General features: G+C 33.7%; 1 protein-coding gene across 2 annotated transcripts in view; it reads right to left on the reverse strand.

Annotated features, from left to right (window-relative positions):
* The window catches only part of LOC106463345 (cofilin/actin-depolymerizing factor homolog), a 32,044-nt gene extending 25,038 nt beyond the window's left edge, over positions 1-7,006 (reverse strand). The window contains exons 1-2 of one of the 2 annotated variants that reach the window (XM_022390814.1): positions 6,149-6,327; positions 5,523-5,541 (exon numbers count right to left, since the gene is read on the reverse strand). In XM_022390814.1, coding sequence (XP_022246522.1) covers positions 5,523-5,541; positions 6,149-6,207 — 78 coding nt within the window. In that variant the 5' untranslated portion in view covers positions 6,208-6,327. Of the gene's footprint in view, positions 1-5,522; positions 5,542-6,148; positions 6,328-6,859 lie in introns of those variants that run through there. The other variant, XM_013923369.2, reaches the window with a different exon arrangement.
* Between the last annotated feature and the right edge of the window lie 15,117 nt (positions 7,007-22,123).

Below are 22,123 nucleotides of genomic sequence, written 5' to 3' on the forward strand. Positions count from 1 at the left end.
TGTGTGTGTGTGTGTGTGTGTGTGTGTGTGTGTGTGTGTGTGTGTGTGTGTGTGTTAGTAAATTTATTTTTTCAAGCAATACACAAGTACTATAATTAATAAAAACAAACTAATTATTTTAAAGAAATTAAGCTTGACCAAAAATATTGATACAAGTTTAGGCTTTGGATGGAAGTGCAAGTTGTGTTTCTACTGGTCAGTGCTTTTATTATTTAATGTTATGGTAATTTCACAGCTACTTAAACTGCTTTAATAACTAGACCTAATTGGATATATATAAAATGGAGGTTTCTGATCAATAATATTAAACAATATCTGGTTTTTATTTCTTTTACATTTTTCAATAGATTCTTTATATGACAGTTTCCATGAATGGACAAGAAAACGAGTATACTGTTTTACTAAAAAAAACTATTGGATACATTTACACAAATTTAGGTGCACAGTAAAAAAATAAAACTAAGACTAAAGGAAATAACTCTTATTAAAAACAGCAAAAAAACTTACAACCTAAAATATGATATAAATACTAAACCAAATTACATAATTTGTTTCAAGCATAAACTATTTATATAGAAAATGTGTACCAAATTTATGCAATTAGGTTAAGCATTTTAAATGTGAGAAAAAAAAGCACAACCCATTGTCACACTATCAGTCTAGAAAGGGTTAACTGACTTTCTCAAGCATCTTTGTCTCAAACTTTCAAATACTTTTCCCATCACTGATGCAATACTAACAGGCCTATAATTACTGGGACAATTTTTATCATCTCCTTGAAGAGTAACATTAGCCAATTTCCAATCTTTTGGCACCTGCTTTCTATTCAAGAACTTACAAAAAAAGTAGTAGCAAGTGGCTCACATATCCCATACTTAGCCTCCTCCTAAACCTTTAGGTAAATATAATGTGGCCCAGAAACCTTATTATCTAAATCTCCCAATTTTTTTATTTAACAAGCCTAGAATTAACTAAGTTTACAGGCTTAGTTCATTGGGTACTCGCTTGTATGGCAAATGATACACAGTTCAACAATACTTATGATAGCTCTGAGCTTTCTTAACCTACCTTCACAACAACTGGTAAGATTTTGTTGAAGATTACAAGTATTTTGTAAACAAAGAACGAAATTATTTTCATTAAGTATGTTAACTAAAGATTTATCTTTGTAGTTATTTGCACTCATATACTGAATATTTTGAGTATTATCATCAATGTATATAGTGCAATGAAATGCTTAAAATTAAGAACTAGAAAATATGTACATACCTTTTAATTTTTTGTCAAATAATCTTAAAAGATCTTTTTGTTATATTCTTAATTGCAAGTCTTTACATTTTCACATAGTTTATTTTAAATGTTTTATTATTATTATGTTAATGGGCATTCTAATACAAAATTACAGTATCATTGGCAGAGATACTTCAGCCTTCGGCAGAATGTTTTTGTATTTGCATACTACACTAAGCCTCATGAACCAAGGCAAAGTTTGGGTATATATATATATTCTTAAAAAATTATTCAACCTCTCTAATATGCATTTTAAAACATAAATAAACACAATTAACTAAAATATAAAACAAAAACTAGATGCAATTTTACAATCTAACAAACATATTTCTAGGTAACAAACAATGCTAAATACCAGCAAGGACACAAGTGTCATCAATACTTTGAAATAATTTGAAAATTGTAGTTTAAAATGAGCTCTTTCCACTAGTTATATACATCTACAGAAATAAATAGTGTTGAGTTCAAAATCGTATGACTTTATGTAGAATGTGGGCATGGCTTCTGTCAAGAGTTCCCAAGATATATTTTTCCTTTCTCGGACCTTGCTCTAAGGAATTTGAAAGAAGGCTATGTAAACAGAGCAATTAGCCTACTTTCCATCTAGACATAGACATCTACTGTATGTGAAGATTGTTTGTTTCTGAATTTCACGCAAAGCTGCACGAGGGCTATCTACGTTAGCCATCCCTAATTCAGCTAGTCTTCACCACCCACCGCCAACCCTTGGGCTACTCTTTTACCAACGAATAGTGGAATTGACCCTCACATTATAACACCCCCAAAGCTGAAAGGGCAAGCATGTTTGGTGGGATGGGGATTCGAACCCGCGACTCGAGCACCCTAACCACCTGGCCATGTCGGGCATATGTGAAGAATCACTTAATCCTTTCCAGACGTGTTACAGGTCAAAGGCCATATCAGTGTGTTTGTTGACTCACATTCCAAATTTTATTGAAATACTATTTCATGAATTTATGTCAATAAGTTTGTTATCAAACTGCAGATTATAATTCAAATTTTAGTATTATATACATTATTAAATTTTCTTAATTTAAAAGTAATTATTAAAAAAACACAGTTGAACATTGATTTTTGTGCATCATGTGGTAATGTTGAATGCAGCACAGGTTCAAATTTGATGTTTCTAATGTCAAAATATTAAGTCTATAGTTTTGTACAACTTAGGAACTCAAATTACCAATATTGACAAGCTGGAATATAAAATAAGAACCTCATATTTTTTCTGTTTTTGAGATATCGCTCATGTATTGAATCAAACAGTGGCCCTACTCACCTCTTTCCATTGTTGGAAATGATCCCTTGTATACACCGACTTCAATATATGACATGTGAATAATCAGTCAAATGCTCAGAATGACCCCCTAGTGGCTTTCTCAGCCATTTTAACATATTAGGACACCATCTCATTCTTTCAAACCAAGATTTCAAGGATGCAGGTTGTGTCTTTAGTCTGCTCAAAATTTCATTCTTGTTTTAGACCAAAATACACCTTAGTTACTAAGCTTAATAAATTATAGTGGAATTCTATGGTACTGATGTAGTAATTTATGATTTTTTAGTTATTCAACTGTATATATAAAACCTAAAAAAAAGATTTCGTTTCACATCCTCCATGTGCAAAATTTTAAAAAGCTCAGCAACCTACATTAAGCATCAACCGAGTACAAAGGTCATAACTAGAAGAGATAATTGTTTGCTTTACTTCTATATTTAATGTTCTATCTTTTAAGAAAAATAAGTTTAAGAACTTATTTCTAAATAGCAATAGTATATATATGATTGAAATGTGACTATTTTACAAAATACTAGTCTACTAGAACACAGCCGAGACGCGTTGCTTTGTAAAGACTAAAGGTCAGTTTTATATTATTGGATATTGTAACGTGAGAGCACATGTGCCGCATCATTGTAACTTCTGTATTGTTAGCCAGTCACAGCTGAAAGATCAATACAATAAAAATAAATATAGATAAATGTATAATGTTATGAGATTTAAGCTATTTAGTCTAAATAGCTATGTTTTCATGGGGCAACAAAACCGAAGATTAAGAATTCTTTCTGTTTCTTTTGAAATAAAAGAATTAAAATATAGCTAATATAAAACATTGAATTACAACATACATCATAATGCTAATTTCATTGACATACATTGATTGTAAAGTTGCTCAATTAAATTTTGAATGTAACTCAGAAAAATCTCACAACGTGCAGAAAGAGGAGAGTAAGCTTAGGGTTAACGTGATAACACTTTTTGATCATCTGTCTAGCAACTGTGCAGATTTAAGAGGAATACCACTTAAATTTGCATTAGTAAAAAAATGAAGAAAAACCAGAATCTAATAACACAGTCATCTTTTAACCATGGATACAAACCACCCTTTATCATCCCTCAAAGACCCTATTCACACCCTGACATTCTAGTTACTCATAACATATCTATAAAAATCCTTACAGTAAATTTTTACATTTCAAGTCATACTTTTCTCATATACCCTTTTTGATTTCTTAATTTTTTGTTTGACCATCTCATTCTTATATAATCCTCTACTCTCTCACCATAGCAGTCAATTTAAACTTTATGATACTTAAATTTATACCTTACATCCTTTGTAAGCCAACCTGGTGTTTCTTCTTGACCCCACCCCTTTTCTATCTCTAAGAATCACATACATCTTGAATACTTTGAAGTTTATTTTTTAGAAAATTGTCCATATATTCAGTGTTTTTTGTTCAATGCACAACAGATAATTTGTTTTTTTTGAAAACTGTAACCAAAAACTATTTGTAACTTCCATAAGCAGTAAATGATCAGTTGTACCAAGATGTTCTCCAATCTCCACCCTATCAACCACTTCTGTATTAAAAGTTAACAGTAATTCTAAAATAGCATTATTCCTAGTAGGTTTCATAACAAGTTGGGGAAGAAAAACATACTTAACTGTTCTAAAAGCCTGTCTACCTGATGGTTTGACTAATTTTCCAATCTATATGCCTGAAATTAAAATTCACCATAATTATGACCTTATTCACAGATGAAACCTTAATCTCACTGTAGTTTCTCATTGATCTTATCACTTATTAGTTGGTCTCCAACAGATTCCCATTAAAAGCCTTATCCCCCTATCCCCTTCTTGCTATTATATTTGATATCAACTTCAATAGGATGTAACTCACATTTTACACATAAAGCTATTACTCCCCTCTCTTTAGTACTCTATCCCTGTTAAATAACCTATAACCCTGCATTTCAAAGAAACTTCTGTCATCAAAAGTGTCTACATTTAACCAAGTTTCAGTTATTCCTTCCCAATATATCAAAATCCTCTGTTCCAACCAGTGTTCTAAAGCCACAGATTTCTTATATGTCTAGTACTACAATAGGAACAACTTAGCCTACCAAAAGAATTGCTTTTAAACTTTGTTCCTAAACTACACTTTTTCTCTACATCTTGGTTTTCCTCCATTTAACTTATACTTGTCTTCACTACCATCAGGTCCTAGTTTAATGCTGTCCTTAGAACAGAGTTAATAGCCCTGTCAAACAAACCAGACCGTCTCATTTAAATATAAACCATCCATCCCAAAAAATGCTTCCATAAGAATAACTAGTCAATCTGTTCATCCTTACATATTTAAGCCTAGCATTCAGCCCTCGTAACACTTATAACTTCATCCTCACAATCAAGTACCAGCACTGTCTAGTGTTTATAAGGGGTTCTAAAATACACATGTAAAATTTAATTTCCAATTAAAATTGGTATTATTATTAACTACTAGAACTGAACTATTAATGGAATTTGATAATTGATTAATCAACAACCTCATTAACTAATTACACTCATCAAATCAAATATTCTAACAAGGCTTTGATAGTTGAAAGAAGGAACTAAGCTACAAATAGGTTAAAAATCCTGTTAGCACTTCAGAGTTCAACAATAATAATCACAAACCATAGGAGGAAAACTGTCTACAATTGCATGCAAAAAAAAAAATCATCAGTACATTTTTCTATTGGTTACAAACAGGTTATAAAAGGACAAAGCTAAGACAAAATTGGAGGTTTAAATTTTACAATCTGGCCTGTCAGCATCTATAATTTGAGTTTAGGATTAATTGGATTCTTTGAAAGTGTTAAAAGGGAACATAGAAAAATATAATAAAGAAAATGAGAAGGAAGATGCAAGTAACAAAGACAATTAAGAACTTACTGAACATTTCCTTTTGAAACTGAGATATTAAAACTTGGATAAAACTTTGAATTATAAATTACAATTTAATGCCAAATTTATTAATAAACATCGATAAGAAAATTTGTTTAGTTCTATATTTAATGCAACACTGTAAACATGTCATGAAGTTTAATCTAGCCATGGGCAAAGGGCTGAGGCCCAAATTTTTTTCCAAAAATTTATATAAAGCCTAATAGATTTTAAACTTGTGTACAAACATTTAAATGTTTAAAAAAATTTTCATTCCCAAAATATTTCTAAACGTAACTACTTGTACAAAAAAAATCCCATTAGGTAAAAGTATCTTCAAAACAAATTTTATTTTAAATTGTAACTTTAAATTACATATTTAATGAAGTACTTCGTGCAACAGCAAAGCTTAATAAGTTGTTAAACAGTGACTTATAAGCATAATGAAGATATATTTTGGGGAACATACATTTCAACCTAAATTTGGTCCGTCTTCTTCAGGTACAATCAGCAGACAGACAAATTTTCTGTTGAAACACGTAGTAAGTTCCCTCAAAAATAAACCACTTCATTGTGTTTATAAATCGTTGTTTACTAAATTATTATTAACATAATATACTTCTATAAAGAAATACCAATAAAGCAAATTTTCTGAAAACGTGCTGCCATCTAGGATCATTAAATTTAACTCCATAATTAACTATACCGAATACCCGATTTTACTTTTTAAATTTGAACACTTTCAATTACTAGACATACATGTTGTTATTCAATTATTTCTGTTACTTAATCATTTGATATAAGAAATTTTGCCAAGCACAAAACACTAACAAATTTTAGGCCTACGCTATACGCTCCTTATAGTTATTCAGCAATGGCACAAAAGTGAACTATTCCAATTACGCATTACATAAAACTTTAACCGCAAGGATCGCTGTCGACTCTATGAATAAGTCAATTAATAAAGGGGAAAACGCTGTATTACTCATTCCTTCTTAAGCCTAACTGGTGAATTCAAGTACTAACTACTAGTATTATTACCATTAATATTACCAAGTGTATGTTTACCCAAGATGACAAGAGAATAAATTAAAATATTAAAAATGTCACAATTTTATGAAACTTATTTGACGAATGTTTTACTTTTACTTTTATACAAGCTTCACTTTACAGTCAGCTTTAAAAATTATAGTCACAATATATTTCTACGCCGGTACAGACAGTCATTAACATTAAACACTAACATTAGAAATACAACAACATATAAACTTTACATTATTTGCATATTAAACTTTAATGTTTAAATTTCGTTTTATAAATAATTTCGCTAAATAAAATAAAAATACCATGTTTGATTATTCAACTTCCTTTACAGCGTTATAGCATATACCCTTGTTCAAATAACTTCTCGATTCGCTCAACAACAATGATGCCACTCTTCCAACGTACTCTAATCAGAATGTATCAATACGCGTTCTTATTTGAGGAGACCCTAGGTCTTGGATTGGTTGCTATTACTCCTATTGTTAATTTTGCAAATATTTTCGTAATTTCACAAAGTTATTTTAATAACTGTATAATTAATAACAAGAAATATACCATAATTTTGGGCTCTAATTTATTCTAAAATTAATTGTGTTTATTTTTAGCTTTTTAAGTAAAGAATTATATTTTATATCGAATAAATATTCTATATGATGAATCAGCTTGCTGCTTCTACAACAGCCGAGCAATGACACATGAACAACTAAGTCTGACTCAGTCACGTGTAATTGCGGTACTTGTTATTTTTTGAAAGAGTACTATCAAAAATGAAGAAATATGGGAAAACATTATAATTTGTAAAACAACATAATATGCTGAACTATAGAAATACGCAATTTGGTTATCTATCAAATCTGTTGTTATGTATGATTTAAGCATAGAAAAATAAAACAAATTTAAGAAGAAAAAGTAGATATAGCTTATAATGTATATTAAAAATAGAGCATGGGACTAAACCTGGCAAAAGTGTGTATAAATATAGAGTAAAACAATAATGTTTATTTTATGATTTACGTTGTATTAAACATTGCGCATGTGTAGTTTAAATTACAAAAATATATCATTTATGAAAAATAAAAGTAACGCGATCCAAGATGGATGGAAAAGATATGAAAACATGAGACAATTAGAAAAAATCAAAATGAAAAACATACAAAAAAGGTTATCACTTCATTGTATAGGTCATTAACTAGGTCACATTAGGAGTATTGTGATTAGTCTTACCTTAGGAAAGACATTGACTTGTTGGTAAGGATTCAGAAGAAGGCTACAGAGATGATATCTGGGATGAAAAGGTTGTCATATTAGGATAGGTTAAGATTTCTGAATTTTTTTTTCTCTTGAAAAAAGTTAGAATTGAGATGTTTAAGATTGTCAATGGAATTGATAATGTTTATGCAAAATCTTTTTTTCGCAGGGTGGTTAGCCTTTGAATGAATTGCTTTCATATGTTTTGCATGCAGTTAACTTAAAGGAGTTTAAGGAAAGGCGTGCCAAATATTTGAATGACAAAGGTTGCCTTTGAATGTTTTATGTTATTTTAAACTTTAGTTTAGTGGAAGGGGCGGCCTAGATGGACCAACAGGTTCTTTGTTGTCTTTAAATTAAATGTATATATTTTCTGCCATGCCGAACATTTATAGCAGATAATGAAAATAAGTTGTAGAAATCTAGTGCTTAGCATATCGGGCTGCATATTGAAGGTCGAAGATTCTAGGCTGCGATATGCCTTTGAACACGCTCCATCTTTTTAGCTATGGGCGCGTTATAAAAGTGATGACTTCAGTATTCATATTCGGTTAAGAGTGGTCATGTAGATGGCGCCGCGGCAGCTACTTTTGACTATTTTCCCTTCCTATGGTCAGTAGCTTTGCGGTCACGAAGAATACCATCTTCTGAAGTGCATGGAGCTGCCATCTTAGCTACAGAAAGAAGTGCATCAACTCCAAGAGGATTTGGTGCCAACTCGGAAGGTCTTTGCGAGAGTTAGAAACATTATCTGCCAAACCACCAAAGTGAATCGTAAATCCAAGGCTGCATTGAAAGATTTGCTGTCGGGGTTCCTTTAAGTGATTAGCCTTGCCTTTCTATCAAAACTGTACATTTTAAAGTGAATTTTTCTCTCTCCCTCTCTCTTTATATGTATATATATATATACCACTTATAAAATCAATTTCTGCACAATAATTTAATTTATTACAGTGTATATATGTCTAGGATATATATATGTCTATATATCTAAGGATTTCATTTTCATGTAGAGTGTATATATGTATTGTGCTTGGACTAAATTTTATTGAGAGTCTTATGTGCTGTACATGTGTTAAGGTTTTTTAAGGTGCCTTGTAAATATTTATATTTGTATGTTTTTAAATCATATGTGGGGTAGTTTACATGTTGTTGTATTGTATATATATAAAGGATTTTTTGTGTGTGAATAATTTTGCTTGAGTGTACTTAGTTCAATTTAATTTTCAAATATATTTTTCTAAGTGTTTTCCTTATATAAAAGAGCTTACTACATGTATGTGAGGTTTTTATGGATTAAAGAGTATCAGTTTTCTTTCTGTAGTTAAAGGGTTATCTTAGGTAATTTGTTAGTGCTGATGTTGAAGGGTATTAGCCTGCTTAAGGGTTCGTGTTTCGTATTTTTTGATATATGTATGGTGTGATTATGTTTTTGTTATTTTTTCCTTATATATATATATATATTGTGTTAGATCACCCATTCCTAAAGTAGGTAGGTGATCTGTGTATTAAAGGGTATTTCTTGTATTAACGGTTTATTTAGGTAAAGGGTTATTTAATGTATGATGTTTTAGTTTTAAAGAATTGTTCATTTTATGTACCCTCTCTGCTTAATTTTTTTATTCATGTGTTGTTTTAAACTGTGTAGTCTATAAGATTACCACCTCATAAAGGGGGGGGGGGGTAGATTTTCTGTATTTGAAGAGTATTTTCTTTATTTTTGTATTTTTCTTTAATTTGTGAGCATGATGAGTTAGACCATCCCTTCCTTAAAGAGAATGTCAGTGCTTTGTTTTATATGATTGTTTTTGCTTGCATAATTAAGTTTTCTAAGATAAGTGGTTTTACTAGGGTAAGAGTTAATGATTTGGATTTCTTGAGTGCCATTCAATAGAATTTTGATCTGGTTTTTATTATTTTTTGTCAGTTTTAGAGATAGGGAAAGCTTTGTTGACCTGAAAAGAAAGGTGGGAAGGGGGGTGTACATGTAGTACGGGACTGTGTTGTGTATTTTCCAACCATTTAGATGAGGAAAGATTTTTTGTTAATATTGTATTTTTCATAGTTCTCTATTTGAACATAGTGAGGCGCTCAAGTAAATTACTTAACTTTCTCTTTCACTAGAAAGTGGGGTGAGTGTCTTCATAATTATGCAGTTAACCCATTTTTTTATATATATATATATACAGGAAATGACTGGTTATGTGGCCAGAGAAACAGTTGTTTTTCTTGTCAGCGAATTGGATAATAGCTAAGCACAGCGATGCTCCTTGCAGGCACAGGGAAGGCTCACTCGCTACCGTGCCGGACGCAGATTATTGATATTGTTACGACAGCGGAAGTCACGTGACTCTAGTAACACGTCATGAACTACTAGAAGGATCCTGTCCCTTCCTGAATGCTCGAGCGTTTACTAGATTTCGGTATTCTTTTATATATAAGACGGTCAAAACGTGACAGCAACAAGGTAATGTGTAATTGAACTGCGGACAGAGAGAGACGTATTGTTGAGTCGAGCACGTGAGACCTTCGTTGTGAATTATAGCGTTTGTTATAGCGTGACTGTGGAAATTAAGTGTATCGCTAAAGTTTCTTCGGAAGAAATTATACGGAAAATTAACTAACGAACGGAGGCGTAACAATATATTATAACTATAAGGCCAGTGTTGCTCTGTGAGCAGAAAGTTTTGTGTTCGTTTTCAGTATATTTGATTTATCCAGCAAAGGTCATGTAAATTTCTGCTGAGTTTTCTTTATTTTTAACTTTCACAAGAACACTAAAGCTTTAGCACAACATAGGAGTTTCATCTTAAGCAAATTCTTAGTGTATTTCATTTTGTTTTTAATGTAGCTTAAGACAGATTCCAGTATATGAGGAAGCTGGAGTCAGGCTGCTAAATAAAAGTTCAGTGAACTACAAAAGCAGCTTCGATTCCGCAGTTGACTACTTTGTTTTTCATTTAATTGTGAGAGTTATTTTTAGTGTTTTGTTTTAGTTTAAATTACACGTGGGAAACATACGAACTAACAAGAGCTTATTAAAATTAAAGTCTTTATTTACTTTTATCAGTTTAACACACAACACCGATCACTAGCCATTTCTTATTGTTCTGTTTTTATTTACTTAATTAGATATTTGTGTAACTGAGTCTTGTCACTTTTCTTGTGCATCGCACTCAGTCGCAGATCCGGGAGAAATAAACGTCAATGCCCGATATCCTAGAGCCTCCCGTTAGTCAACTTAACTATCTACTCTCAGGTACAACAGCGAGCCGCAAAATACTACAATATTTTGACGCTCCGTTTTTGGAGCTCTACAACGAGAAATAATTATTCTATATCACTAATGAAAATTTGAACAATATATCTTGTGGTATCATACGGATTAACTGCAGAGAAGAAGTTTGGTCTACTAACAACAGGAAGTTTTCAGATATTGGGCTTTAGGGCATGTTTCCCTTAATGTTGCAACTATATATCGCGAGTGGAAAAGACAAGACCACGATCCATACAAATATTAATCACAGCCCACAAATTACAATACAGAACAATACACAATAAAAAATACAACAATGCTAATACAAATCCAAGCAAGAGATCCTGTGTGTGTACTTTAAGGTAAGGTAAAATGTGAAGGACTAGCAAGAGCTACAATAAAAACCTTTTAAAAAAGAACTGTTCCTACTGGTACGCAAATTAAACTGGAGTACCAAAGAAAACACTAAATGGAAAACAATCCAATTAGTTAAATTACAGAAAGTTACAGTATGACATAGTTTAAATAAATATGTGAAGTCCAAGTCTTAACTTGTATTTCACCAGAACAACAAATGCTTTAAAACACTATAATTTATACGTGGAGCTGATGCTACACAATAAAAAGCTGCTACACTTGTAACGTAAAACAAACTCTACCTTCTACAAGATTCGCATACTGCAGATGCAATCAAATAAATGAAGCAATCGTGCAAATGAAAGTAAAAGTAAACATAAACGGTTGCTATACTATATGAAAGCTTTAGGAACTATCGTGAAATAAAATAATAGAAAATATTTTTTGCTTGTTACACAAATCCTCTTCGATGAACTTTCCCTGGCCTTCTTGCCCTCTCGGTGGGCATTGGCGTGTTTAACTAAAATTATGAAAAGATGCATCTTTAAACTGATACGTATCAAACGTAAATACAAATTTGTTTTGTAATTGTTAATGTAGTTATTTTACTCATTTTTGTGTGCACGTATTAAATCAAATTAGCACGTATTAGCTTTAAGATAACCAAGGTGAAAACTGGGATTCTGTATACTAAGTTTGTTGAAAATAATTTATACATATTCGTTAATATTGTATATTTTCCTTTTTAATCTTTGACTATATGTACTAACGGGTAGAAGTACAAAGTAGCGAGTAGGTTAAAATCTATGGCGGACTTTAGGACATTAATTTGTAGACTAAGCATGCCCCACAAGACTAATTATAAAATGATGTGATGGTGACCTCGACATCGACTTTCTCGTAGAGGTATGCAGTTGGACTGGACGGACACTATGAATATGAATATCAATGAAACGATAAAAACGTCAGCACCTTCGGGTGTAGTGACGTGGACAGGAGAGTTATTGGGTGGCCTCGAGCCCATGCCTTCATATCCTTATGCCCAAAATGCCCTTTTTCTCAGGCATAAAAATTGTCAACATGTACAAAAAGATACACACCTTGCTTGCTGCGAATCATTAAAAAAATTATCAGCTTTAATATCAATGCCACACAGGATTTGTACGTATTTATATTAAAAGAAACAACTATGATATGCTGTTAAGTGATAATACGCAAGAATTCTTAGCTTATTATTAAATTTTAAGTGTGTTTTAAGACTAAATGAATAGGAATGAAAGAGGATCTGTTTGTTGACAGATATAGCTATACAAAACCTGAATAATGAAGCTAACTATTAATTTTAGTTCACCAACTCATTGTAATAATTTTTTCTATATTATCTGACAGTTACTATGTCACAAGACATCATATAGCTTGGATTTCATGATAAAACTTGTGGATATGTAATCAATAGGGCTGTGCAGTTTAAAAGAGGATTTGGTTTTACCAATTTCACAAGCAATATTATAAAATACCCGAGAAACTGAAAAGCCTGGTTGAAATAAAATATCCTGTATTTTATCTTACTTTTCATATTCAAGACTGAATGCTGGTGGAGATGACTTTCATCCTTTAATGTCAGTCCCATATATTTGTGATCTGTCTCTTTCCTTTTAGATTCATACACGCCTATAATAAAAATATGGTACCTTGCATTATGTGAAATACAGAAAGAATATAACGAAAGAGAAATACAGATTAACTCAAAGTTTCATCTAATTTCCACAATAGTAACCTAGGGTACTGTACAAAATACTTGCACTACTTCAGTTTAAGCACTTTTGTTAACTATGGCAAGCAGTTTGCAAAGAAGTTAAGGTAGGCAGATGCTCCTAAATCAGAACAATGAAACAAAGCAAACACCGAATAGTTGAAGGTGGCAATATTGCAAATCTGGTAATATTTAATTGATGATACAAATGTTAAAGAGATCAATACTATCAAGTGAAGAACACATGTTTCAAGTATGATAAAGCACGTTGGTGAGTTAATGACAGGTTCATTCCTACATATAAACTTATGTCTTTACTGCTCTTCATGGACTTTAGGATTAGGCATGGCATCAAAATGTAAAACCAATTATGCTCAAGACATGTTGGCACTTTCATTATCTTATGCATTAGCCTGAATTAGTTACTCGAAGGTCATGCCACAGAAAACTAAGCACCTTTTCCAACAGTGAACCTTTTAGAGCAGTGAACACACAAAATAACTAATAAGTGATCACACTAATAGACACCACTCCCTAAGTGTAGCATAACAGAAACTAGTTTATATTAAATTTTTTATGTATTCTTCAAGTTATATAAGCGTGGAGTTATGATAATAAAATAATTGCATTTTTCCACATGTACAGATTTCAGTGAATATTTGCTTACTATTAACTACCCGCTACAATATCAACTGTGAATTTTGAAGTGATTGACTATTGAAGATCAAGACTACAATGTAAAAATTAATGATTATTATTACATATTGAGCTCAGAAAACTGTTAATAACTTTAAAAATGTGAGTTTCTGTATTTATTGAATGGAAAAACCCTTTCCATGACAATGGAGCACTTATGGAAAGACAAGAGAGAGAGAGGGCAACAGCTAAAGTGAAATCATATTATGAGAATGTGATATGATTGAAGAGAAGTCTTCTCCTTTATGCAGTCATTTAACAGCAGATGCAAGGGGGCATATCCATGTTTCCAAACAAAACCAGACAGTTGAATTGCAGTTTAGGACATCACAAATTGTTAATATAATTGGCTTTGCTAGGTTTAATTTGATTTTATAATAGAGAATTATTATGACTTTTTGTAGCTTTGCTTTATTTTCAGACCGCAAAAGTGATCTGAGCAGGATTTCCAGATGGCAAATAACTAGTACAAGGAGTTGATGCAATGTCTGATGCCGATTCTATATGGTTTAACCTTTGGCAAAAGACAGCAATTGAGTAGGAGAAACTGTGCACCGAGGCAAAATGGTGGCTGAATTTCATCATAGTTCTGTCCCAGTAGAAAAAGTAAGTTCATCATAGAGCTGACTTCAAAGCTTAACTACAAATAGCCCAGAAAGACTTAGCTACTTATGAGGATTACCTGGAATGGAATATTTTAGTATGGCACCACCAAACTGTGAGTAAATCACAAGTTCATTTAGGGTCTGGAAGTGATTGGCATCATCTCTGATTGAAGCATTTTCTGAAAAAACATAACTTGAATCCTATAGTTGAAGTTAAAGTTCTCAGTGTCTTCCTGAACCTGATTCTCAGATGCCCGAGTCAAAATCATAAATTCAAAGCTTTAATACCCCAAAACCACCAAATGTCCTGGTACATCTGCAATAATTCCCAGAGACTGTTACCATGACTCCACCGCTGTTTCAGCAACTAGATCCTTACATGATGATTTTAACATGAAGATTGTATTGTATGCATGTATATCATGTATTTTCCCTTCAAATTTTGATGTAGAATTTTTCAACATTTTCAGATTATTTTAAATCTGTGCTATTTCTGCATAATACGTGATCCAGAAAGTCGTTAAGTTCTCTTTGTTCTAGCTACATTTGCTCCTTTGTCGTTTTCTATATACAATAACTGTTCTACATAGGCAATGCTGCATACTGTGTATGTATGTATGTCAACAGCAGTGTCCTCTAATGATAGGTTAGATGATATCTTTAGGTTATGGCCTCCCCTATGTTAGATGAGAATAATCATTCATGTAGGTAGACCCCCCCCAGTGGCACAGCGTTATGTCTGCGGACTTACAACGCTAGAATCCGGCTTTCGATACACGTGGTGGGCAGAGCACAGATAGCCCATTGTGTAGCTTTGTGGTTAATTACAAACAAACAAACAATGGAGGTAGAACTAGTTGCCATGGGCAGATCTAACGTTTTCCAGTAAATAATAAACACTAGATTTAAACATTTTTACACGGTATATTTAGTGAGTTGATTGAAAGGAGGGCATCTTGAGGGAAGAAAGTCAGTTAGTGAAGTCATATGTGTAGTGAAAGGCAACCATCCCATGTCCAATGCAAGTATACACACTGTGTTTTTGTTTTTGTGAATTTTATATCATACATTGTGGCCAGTCTGTTTATTTTATACTTAAACTCAGCCATTTTGGTTAAATTCAGCAGTACTTTGTAATTCATCCTCCAATCTTTCTGTTATAAAATGGTTATAGGTGTGGTAAAGGAAGTAACCAAGGCAAGCAGTAATGTAAGAGTTGCATCCATTGCGCCATTTCCAAAAGCTAATATGTGGCTATCAACACATCTGAAATTGTTGGTTGAGAACTTGAAAACAAACAAAACTTAGCAGAGTGAAAGGAAATCCGTGACTTGTTGGTTGAATATACCGACGTATTTGTGGTACCCGATGGCTGATTCTGTCAAACGACAATGACTTGCCACAACATGGATACAGGCGATGCACGTTGGATCAAGCAACCATTGCACTGGCTTCCCTGGAGAACTAGGGACGTGGCCAGCTTTGAGATACAGTAGATTTCTTGGCAATATTGTGGTTCGAGCTGGATTTTCTACAGACCTCTGCTAAGATAGCTGCTGTAAAAAATTGTCATAAACCCATGATAGTGCGAGAAGACCTCAGTTTCCTCAATTTTGTCATATTACCAAAAAATGTAGGTAACTTCTCCAAGACTAAAAGTGAGGCAAGCTGTGGATTGAGTAGGAATATGACTGAGTATTTTAATCCCTAAAGCTTGTTTTAAAGGAGGCTCCAGTTCTGGTATACCCACACAAAGATAGCAGATTTATATTGAACGCCAATGCCAGAAATAATAGAACTGGAGCAGGGTTATCACAGTTGCAGGATGGAGGAGAATGTGGAATTGTGTAAACTAATTGTACACTCACAGCTCCGGAATGCAGATATTATATGATAAAGAAAGAACAGTTTGCAGCTGTAGTCTTTGTAGAACACTAAAATCACTACTTGTATGGTAGGAGGTTCATCCTGTGGATGGACCATGCTTTGCTGAAAAGGTCAATGAATTTTAGAAATCTGGAAGAGATTATAGCAAGTTGGGCAACAATTTTGCAGGAATATGACTTTCTCATAGTGCATCGTCTGAGTTCCACAACATGGAAATGTAGATGGACTATTTTGCTGCATGGTGATACCCTGTCTGTTGCTGTAATGTCCTGGTCCTGGATACCTCCTGTGAGTTTAAAACCATTTATGCTACAGCAACATCAAGTCATATAGTAAGAGATTCCATTAGTGGATGGATGCCATGATTAACTCTTCATGAACTTTGGGAAGAGCAACTGAAGGATCTAGATCTTGCACTGGTGCTTCTTGCTGCGCAGCGAGGGAAGCTCAACCAGCACAAGTATCATGTGTTAAGTATGGTGCTTGTATGGTTCAGTATGAATGCTGTACCATGGCTATCAACTGCAGAGTCATGGTTCTCAGACTATGCTGCATGCAGCTAGTGGTCCCCAGAGCTTTAAGGAAAGAGATTCTCGCGAATACTAGGGGCACCACGGTATTATCCATGCTTTTGTTAACATCTGATGGCAATTCTTCTGGCTATATTCAAGTCAGGATGTTTGGAACTAATGGAAATGCCATATGACGTGTGTCCAGAGAAAGAACTTGTCAAGGCAGGGTAAGCTTTAACAGAGAATTGTTGGATATCCTCTACAGATGACAGTCCTGGTAAAGGAACAAATTCAGTTGAGCTTGAGTTTAGCTATAGTACATTGTGAAAATAGCTTGGACCTGGCTGGAGATGTTCATACCTTCTGAAATATTATTCCGTTTGCATTTAAGTTACAATTGATACAAGAGGTACAAAAGTGCATGGAGCACATTGATAAGCTGTATCCATAAATCATAGATAAACTTCTCATGCACTGGCTTTACCAGAAGTTTGAGGTTGAAGGAGAATGAGAATGCCGTCTCAAGTCATGTTGACTCATCCATCAAGGAGAAAATAAATGAAAGTACTTATCTGGCTGTCGCCCGGCATGGCCAGGTGGTTAAGGAACTCGACTCGCAATCTGCGGGTCGCGGGTTCGAATCCAAGTCACACCAAACATGCTAGCCCTTTCAACCGTGGGGGCGTTATAATGTGACGGTCAATCCCACTATTCGTTGGTAAAAGAGTAACCCAAGAGTTGGCAGTGGGCGGTGATGACCAGTTGCCTTCCCTCTAGTCTTACACTGCTAAATTATGGATAGCCCTCGTGTAGCTTTGCGCGAAATTCAAAACAAACAATCTGGCTGTCAATGATGAGTCAGATGAGAAAACGCTGGAGTTAGAGGCAAATGACAGTTGTAGCATTCAGCTGAGTTAATGGCCTCCCATCATCATAAAGCCAGAACAACTTAAGCTAGTAGATTTAATGGCTAGTACATCAACAATTTGCACAAATGAAGATGATAGCTAGTTGTTTGAAATAACGTTTGAGATGGCATTAAAACCTTTCCTTTCAACTAATATAAAATCTATGCACTCCATTCTATGATTAATATTCAATCATCTAGAGATAGAACAGTCGCTAATTTTAGGATCATTGATTGAAATGAAGTGGCAATTCTTTCCTTCTATTCTATCAAGTGATGCTCACAGTATAATGTATACACTACATTATCCAATTTCCACTTGATTATTACACGGTTAGGATAGTTTGTTGATGATAAGAGTAACGGGACTGAAAGGGCTTAGTAATCACTGCTTTCCAAGAAAATGAGACGAGTTTCACTAATGAAGATATCTGATAGGTATCAGATGATATCTGCTTGATTTATTTCATAAGATAGGATGGTCATGTGGTTGAAAAATCAATAACTGAATGGACGCCGTGATCCTTGCTTTCTGAGCCACCAAATGATGCGACATTTCGAGAAAACCACTCATTTAATCTAGCTTAGTGGGGAGAACTGTATGGAGAATGCTATCTGGTCCTCGCTAGATTTTCTCTACCTGGAGAAATGTGATGATTATACATACAGTGAAGTAGTTGTGTTTCTTCTGAGTGTACATTGAGATATTGTAGTAACAACATAAATATTAATCCTGGCTGATAAGCATTTTAGTTAGGTGGAATTCTGCCAATGATTATTTATCTTTTCATGCCCGAAAAGAAAAAACGAGTTGAATTTGACAGCCATTACAAAACTGCAACTACCAATAGGTAACTTCAGAAAATAACCCAAGAAGATTACCCAAGTAATTTGCATGGGAGCCAAAGGCAATCTGTTATAAATTACTAGAGTATGTAGCAATGTGTACTAATGGTATATGCAATATACATGTATAAATAAATATTTGTGTGGTTTAACATACATATATGAGCATTACATAAATCATTTATGAGTGTTGAATAACACAAATGGATCAATTATACAAAGAACACAGCAATAACTACATGTGTGTGTGGAAATAAAGGATTTGATCTCAGATTTTAAGACTCAGTGATATGAAGTTAACTGTGATTACCGATCTGGAAGGTATCATTTGAAGATATAGTGCACCTGTTATTTTCATTAATTCTAGTAACAGAATGTTTATATTTCAACACTGAAATATACATCGCGTAATGAAACTTCATAGAGAAATAAGAGTAACAAAGAAACCTGGTGTTTTTAGTAAAGAGTACGCAAAATATTTTGATTGCATGAAAATAAAATACCTATGAATAGGTAAAATGATCAGTAGTATTTAAAATTGATAGACAGTAGGTTAGATATAAGAAAAATCTAAACTTGGTTTACCCAGTGTTTTATATGGTTGTGATAAAATATTTACAACACGCAAAATGAAATGTTTTTAATAAATACACAGTGTTAGTGAATGGTTCCTTAACATTATTTCATTACAAGGTGCAGTTATAATACATGAAAATGCAGGCTGTGAAGGCATTAGGGAGAAGCTGAAAGTAACACCTATGAGGTGAAAGTATTATAAATTGAGTATTAAATTTGTATTTCGAAGAAAGTTTCTAAGTAGAAACCATGTAAATTTTCGTGAAGGATAATGATCAAGAGTAAGGGTTCGCGTTACCGGGTTATCTCATATGTGTAGGAACCAATTTTCAGGCTTGACCTCATTCATTCCGACTGGAAATGGGCCCAATTCATGTGATAATCAGATGACGGGGAGAAGAATAAGGCTAGGATAGAGAGTAAGCGTTTTTGGTTGTTGCCTAGCAAAGATGACAGAGGACAGTATAGGTAAAGGAACTGGCCAAGCAGAGACCTAACGAAACTTTGAGATCGGGAGGTTTACAAACATTAGGGATGTATCTTCTACAGGTGATATAAGGCATCAGTACATGTGAAGTCCATAGAAATGTTGCTTGACTAAGGTACAGAATCATGACCATCTCAAGGATTTTAGAGCAGTTCATGATCGTAATGGAGTAGTTATGACCTTATGACCCAGTCTACCTCTTGATAAAACCATGAAACGTTGAGGAATTAAATATTTTTTGTTTAGTACTGGCTGTTTCTCTTCATAAAACATGTTTACACTCTGGTGTGCACTACGCTACCTGAATATGTGTAGTGGTTAACATCTGCATTAATGTATGCACATAAATTTGTACCTAATTGAATGGATAAAATGTCCTTATATTAAAAGAGATATTATTATAAGACAGTGAAGAAGTATAAGCCTGAAGACAAGACATGTTGAACATATTAACAAACTAAATCTGTATATACTGATGGTCTTTTCATTCACTACACTTAGAGGTTGAAGATATTAATGAGTCTAAAAACAGTGAGAACACTGTGTCTAATTACATTGACTCGACTGATGATGATCAAATCTCTACAAGTACTTTTCTGGCTGTCCTTAGTGAGTCAAAAGAGGATCCGTTGATTGTAGAATACTTAAGTTGTTTGGGATATTGGCTGTGTCCTTGAGGTTGACCTCTAAATTTATATGATTTGGACTGAGCCGATCAGTAGTTAAGATAGTGGTAGGAGTTCAACAATTAACATAATTGCAAGATCTGAATGTAAAGAATCATGACCTTTACTTCATGGTTTAATACAGCTATAATCACATGTTACAGTCATGGAAGGTTCAGGAAAACTGAAAGACAAACGGCATGGCATCTCTCATGCTCTGGGTTACAGAGTACATACGTACAGTGAATCAGGGGAGTAGGTCACCTGAGATCCAGCATAGCTGAAAAGCTGAGGATGTTAGGTATGATACAGATATCATTATCAGTGTGTGTGACTGGTAATAATTACTAGGAATTCTAATAAATGCACAGGCTGAAACCCTTTATGCTTTTACAACAAATAACAGACTGGCTAGAACAGTTAGCGTATTTTACTCTAGACCATTGTGCCTGCTTGATGTCAAACTTTGTGTTTAACAGTGGAGGGATATTCTGCTGTAATTCGCTAACGATTACATTATTTGTCATGACAACGACTAAACTGTGCTTGCTTGTTTATTGAATTTCGCGCAAAGCTACTCGACGGCGATCCGTGGTAGGCGTCTTTAATTTTGAAGATAACACCACTGCTAAATATTGGGCTACTCTTTACCAATGAATAGTGGGATTGGCTGTCATATTATAACGCTACCACTTGTGAAAGGGTGAATATGTTCGGAGACTGGTATTGAATCCGCGATCCGCAGAATGTTAGCTGAGAACCCTAACCACCAGGCCACGACTAAACTGTATTTTGGACTCATAAATGGCAATTTAATAGCCGAAATATATGGCTACATGTTAGTGTCTAGCTAGAAATGGTGAAATTGTTTGCCGTGGTTACTGTATTACTTATTCATTCATCTTTTATATACCATCATGAACCACAACAGTGGTTCATAATAGGGATTGCACAGGAATAGAACTCTAATAGAACATTCGGGCAAAACCCACCTTAAGAAGCAGGCTTATTCTTGGACCCATACCCAAAACATTCCTTTTCAATAGTTAAGACCATCCAAGTATTGATAATCATCCAAATAAGTGATTTTCACAATTGTAGAAAAAAATCAATATTTGCCAATTTGTTCATATTATTATTATATTAATATTATTGTTTCACAAGCCTACAGCAAAATCAGCTTTGTATTTTACACCAAAACCAAGACAGATAGATATACTATATGAAGTGCTGCAAATATCCATGGCCTATTTCAAAGTTAATTATTTTTTCACTGAAAGATGATTTATGCGATTATAAATACATAACAGATGCGATGTTGTTCTGAGCGGCTGCTCTTGCACTCGACGCGTATTAAACGCGTGTTTACACAAAACATCAAGCACAAAGCCACCTGGCTCAGTAAATAATTACTTTGAAAAGCACGAAGCTTTATTTAGAGCGATGTTTTAGACGTATTTGTTTTATTTGAAAAAGTTGCTTTTCTACTTGTGAAATGTTATGTGCACTTAGTGGGAGTTGTGTCTTACTCTAGGCATATATTTGCCCATTGCGGTGCATTAAAAACCAATATACAAGATATTTACAAATTGAGAATTTAAAATCTACCAATAGGTATCGCAAAAAAAAGTAAGCAAACAAGGCTGGAGATCTACTACTGACAGTTTGCTCAAGCTACAAATCCCTATTATGACTGCACTATAAAATTGTTGCAAGTAATATCTACTTTGGCCAAAACTGAGAGAGTAGTTTTAAACTTAATTCGACCTCC

The sequence above is a fragment of the Limulus polyphemus genome, unplaced genomic scaffold (assembly GCF_000517525.1).
Source record: "Limulus polyphemus unplaced genomic scaffold, Limulus_polyphemus-2.1.2 Scaffold1382, whole genome shotgun sequence".
Classification (NCBI taxonomy): domain Eukaryota; kingdom Metazoa; phylum Arthropoda; class Merostomata; order Xiphosura; family Limulidae; genus Limulus; species Limulus polyphemus.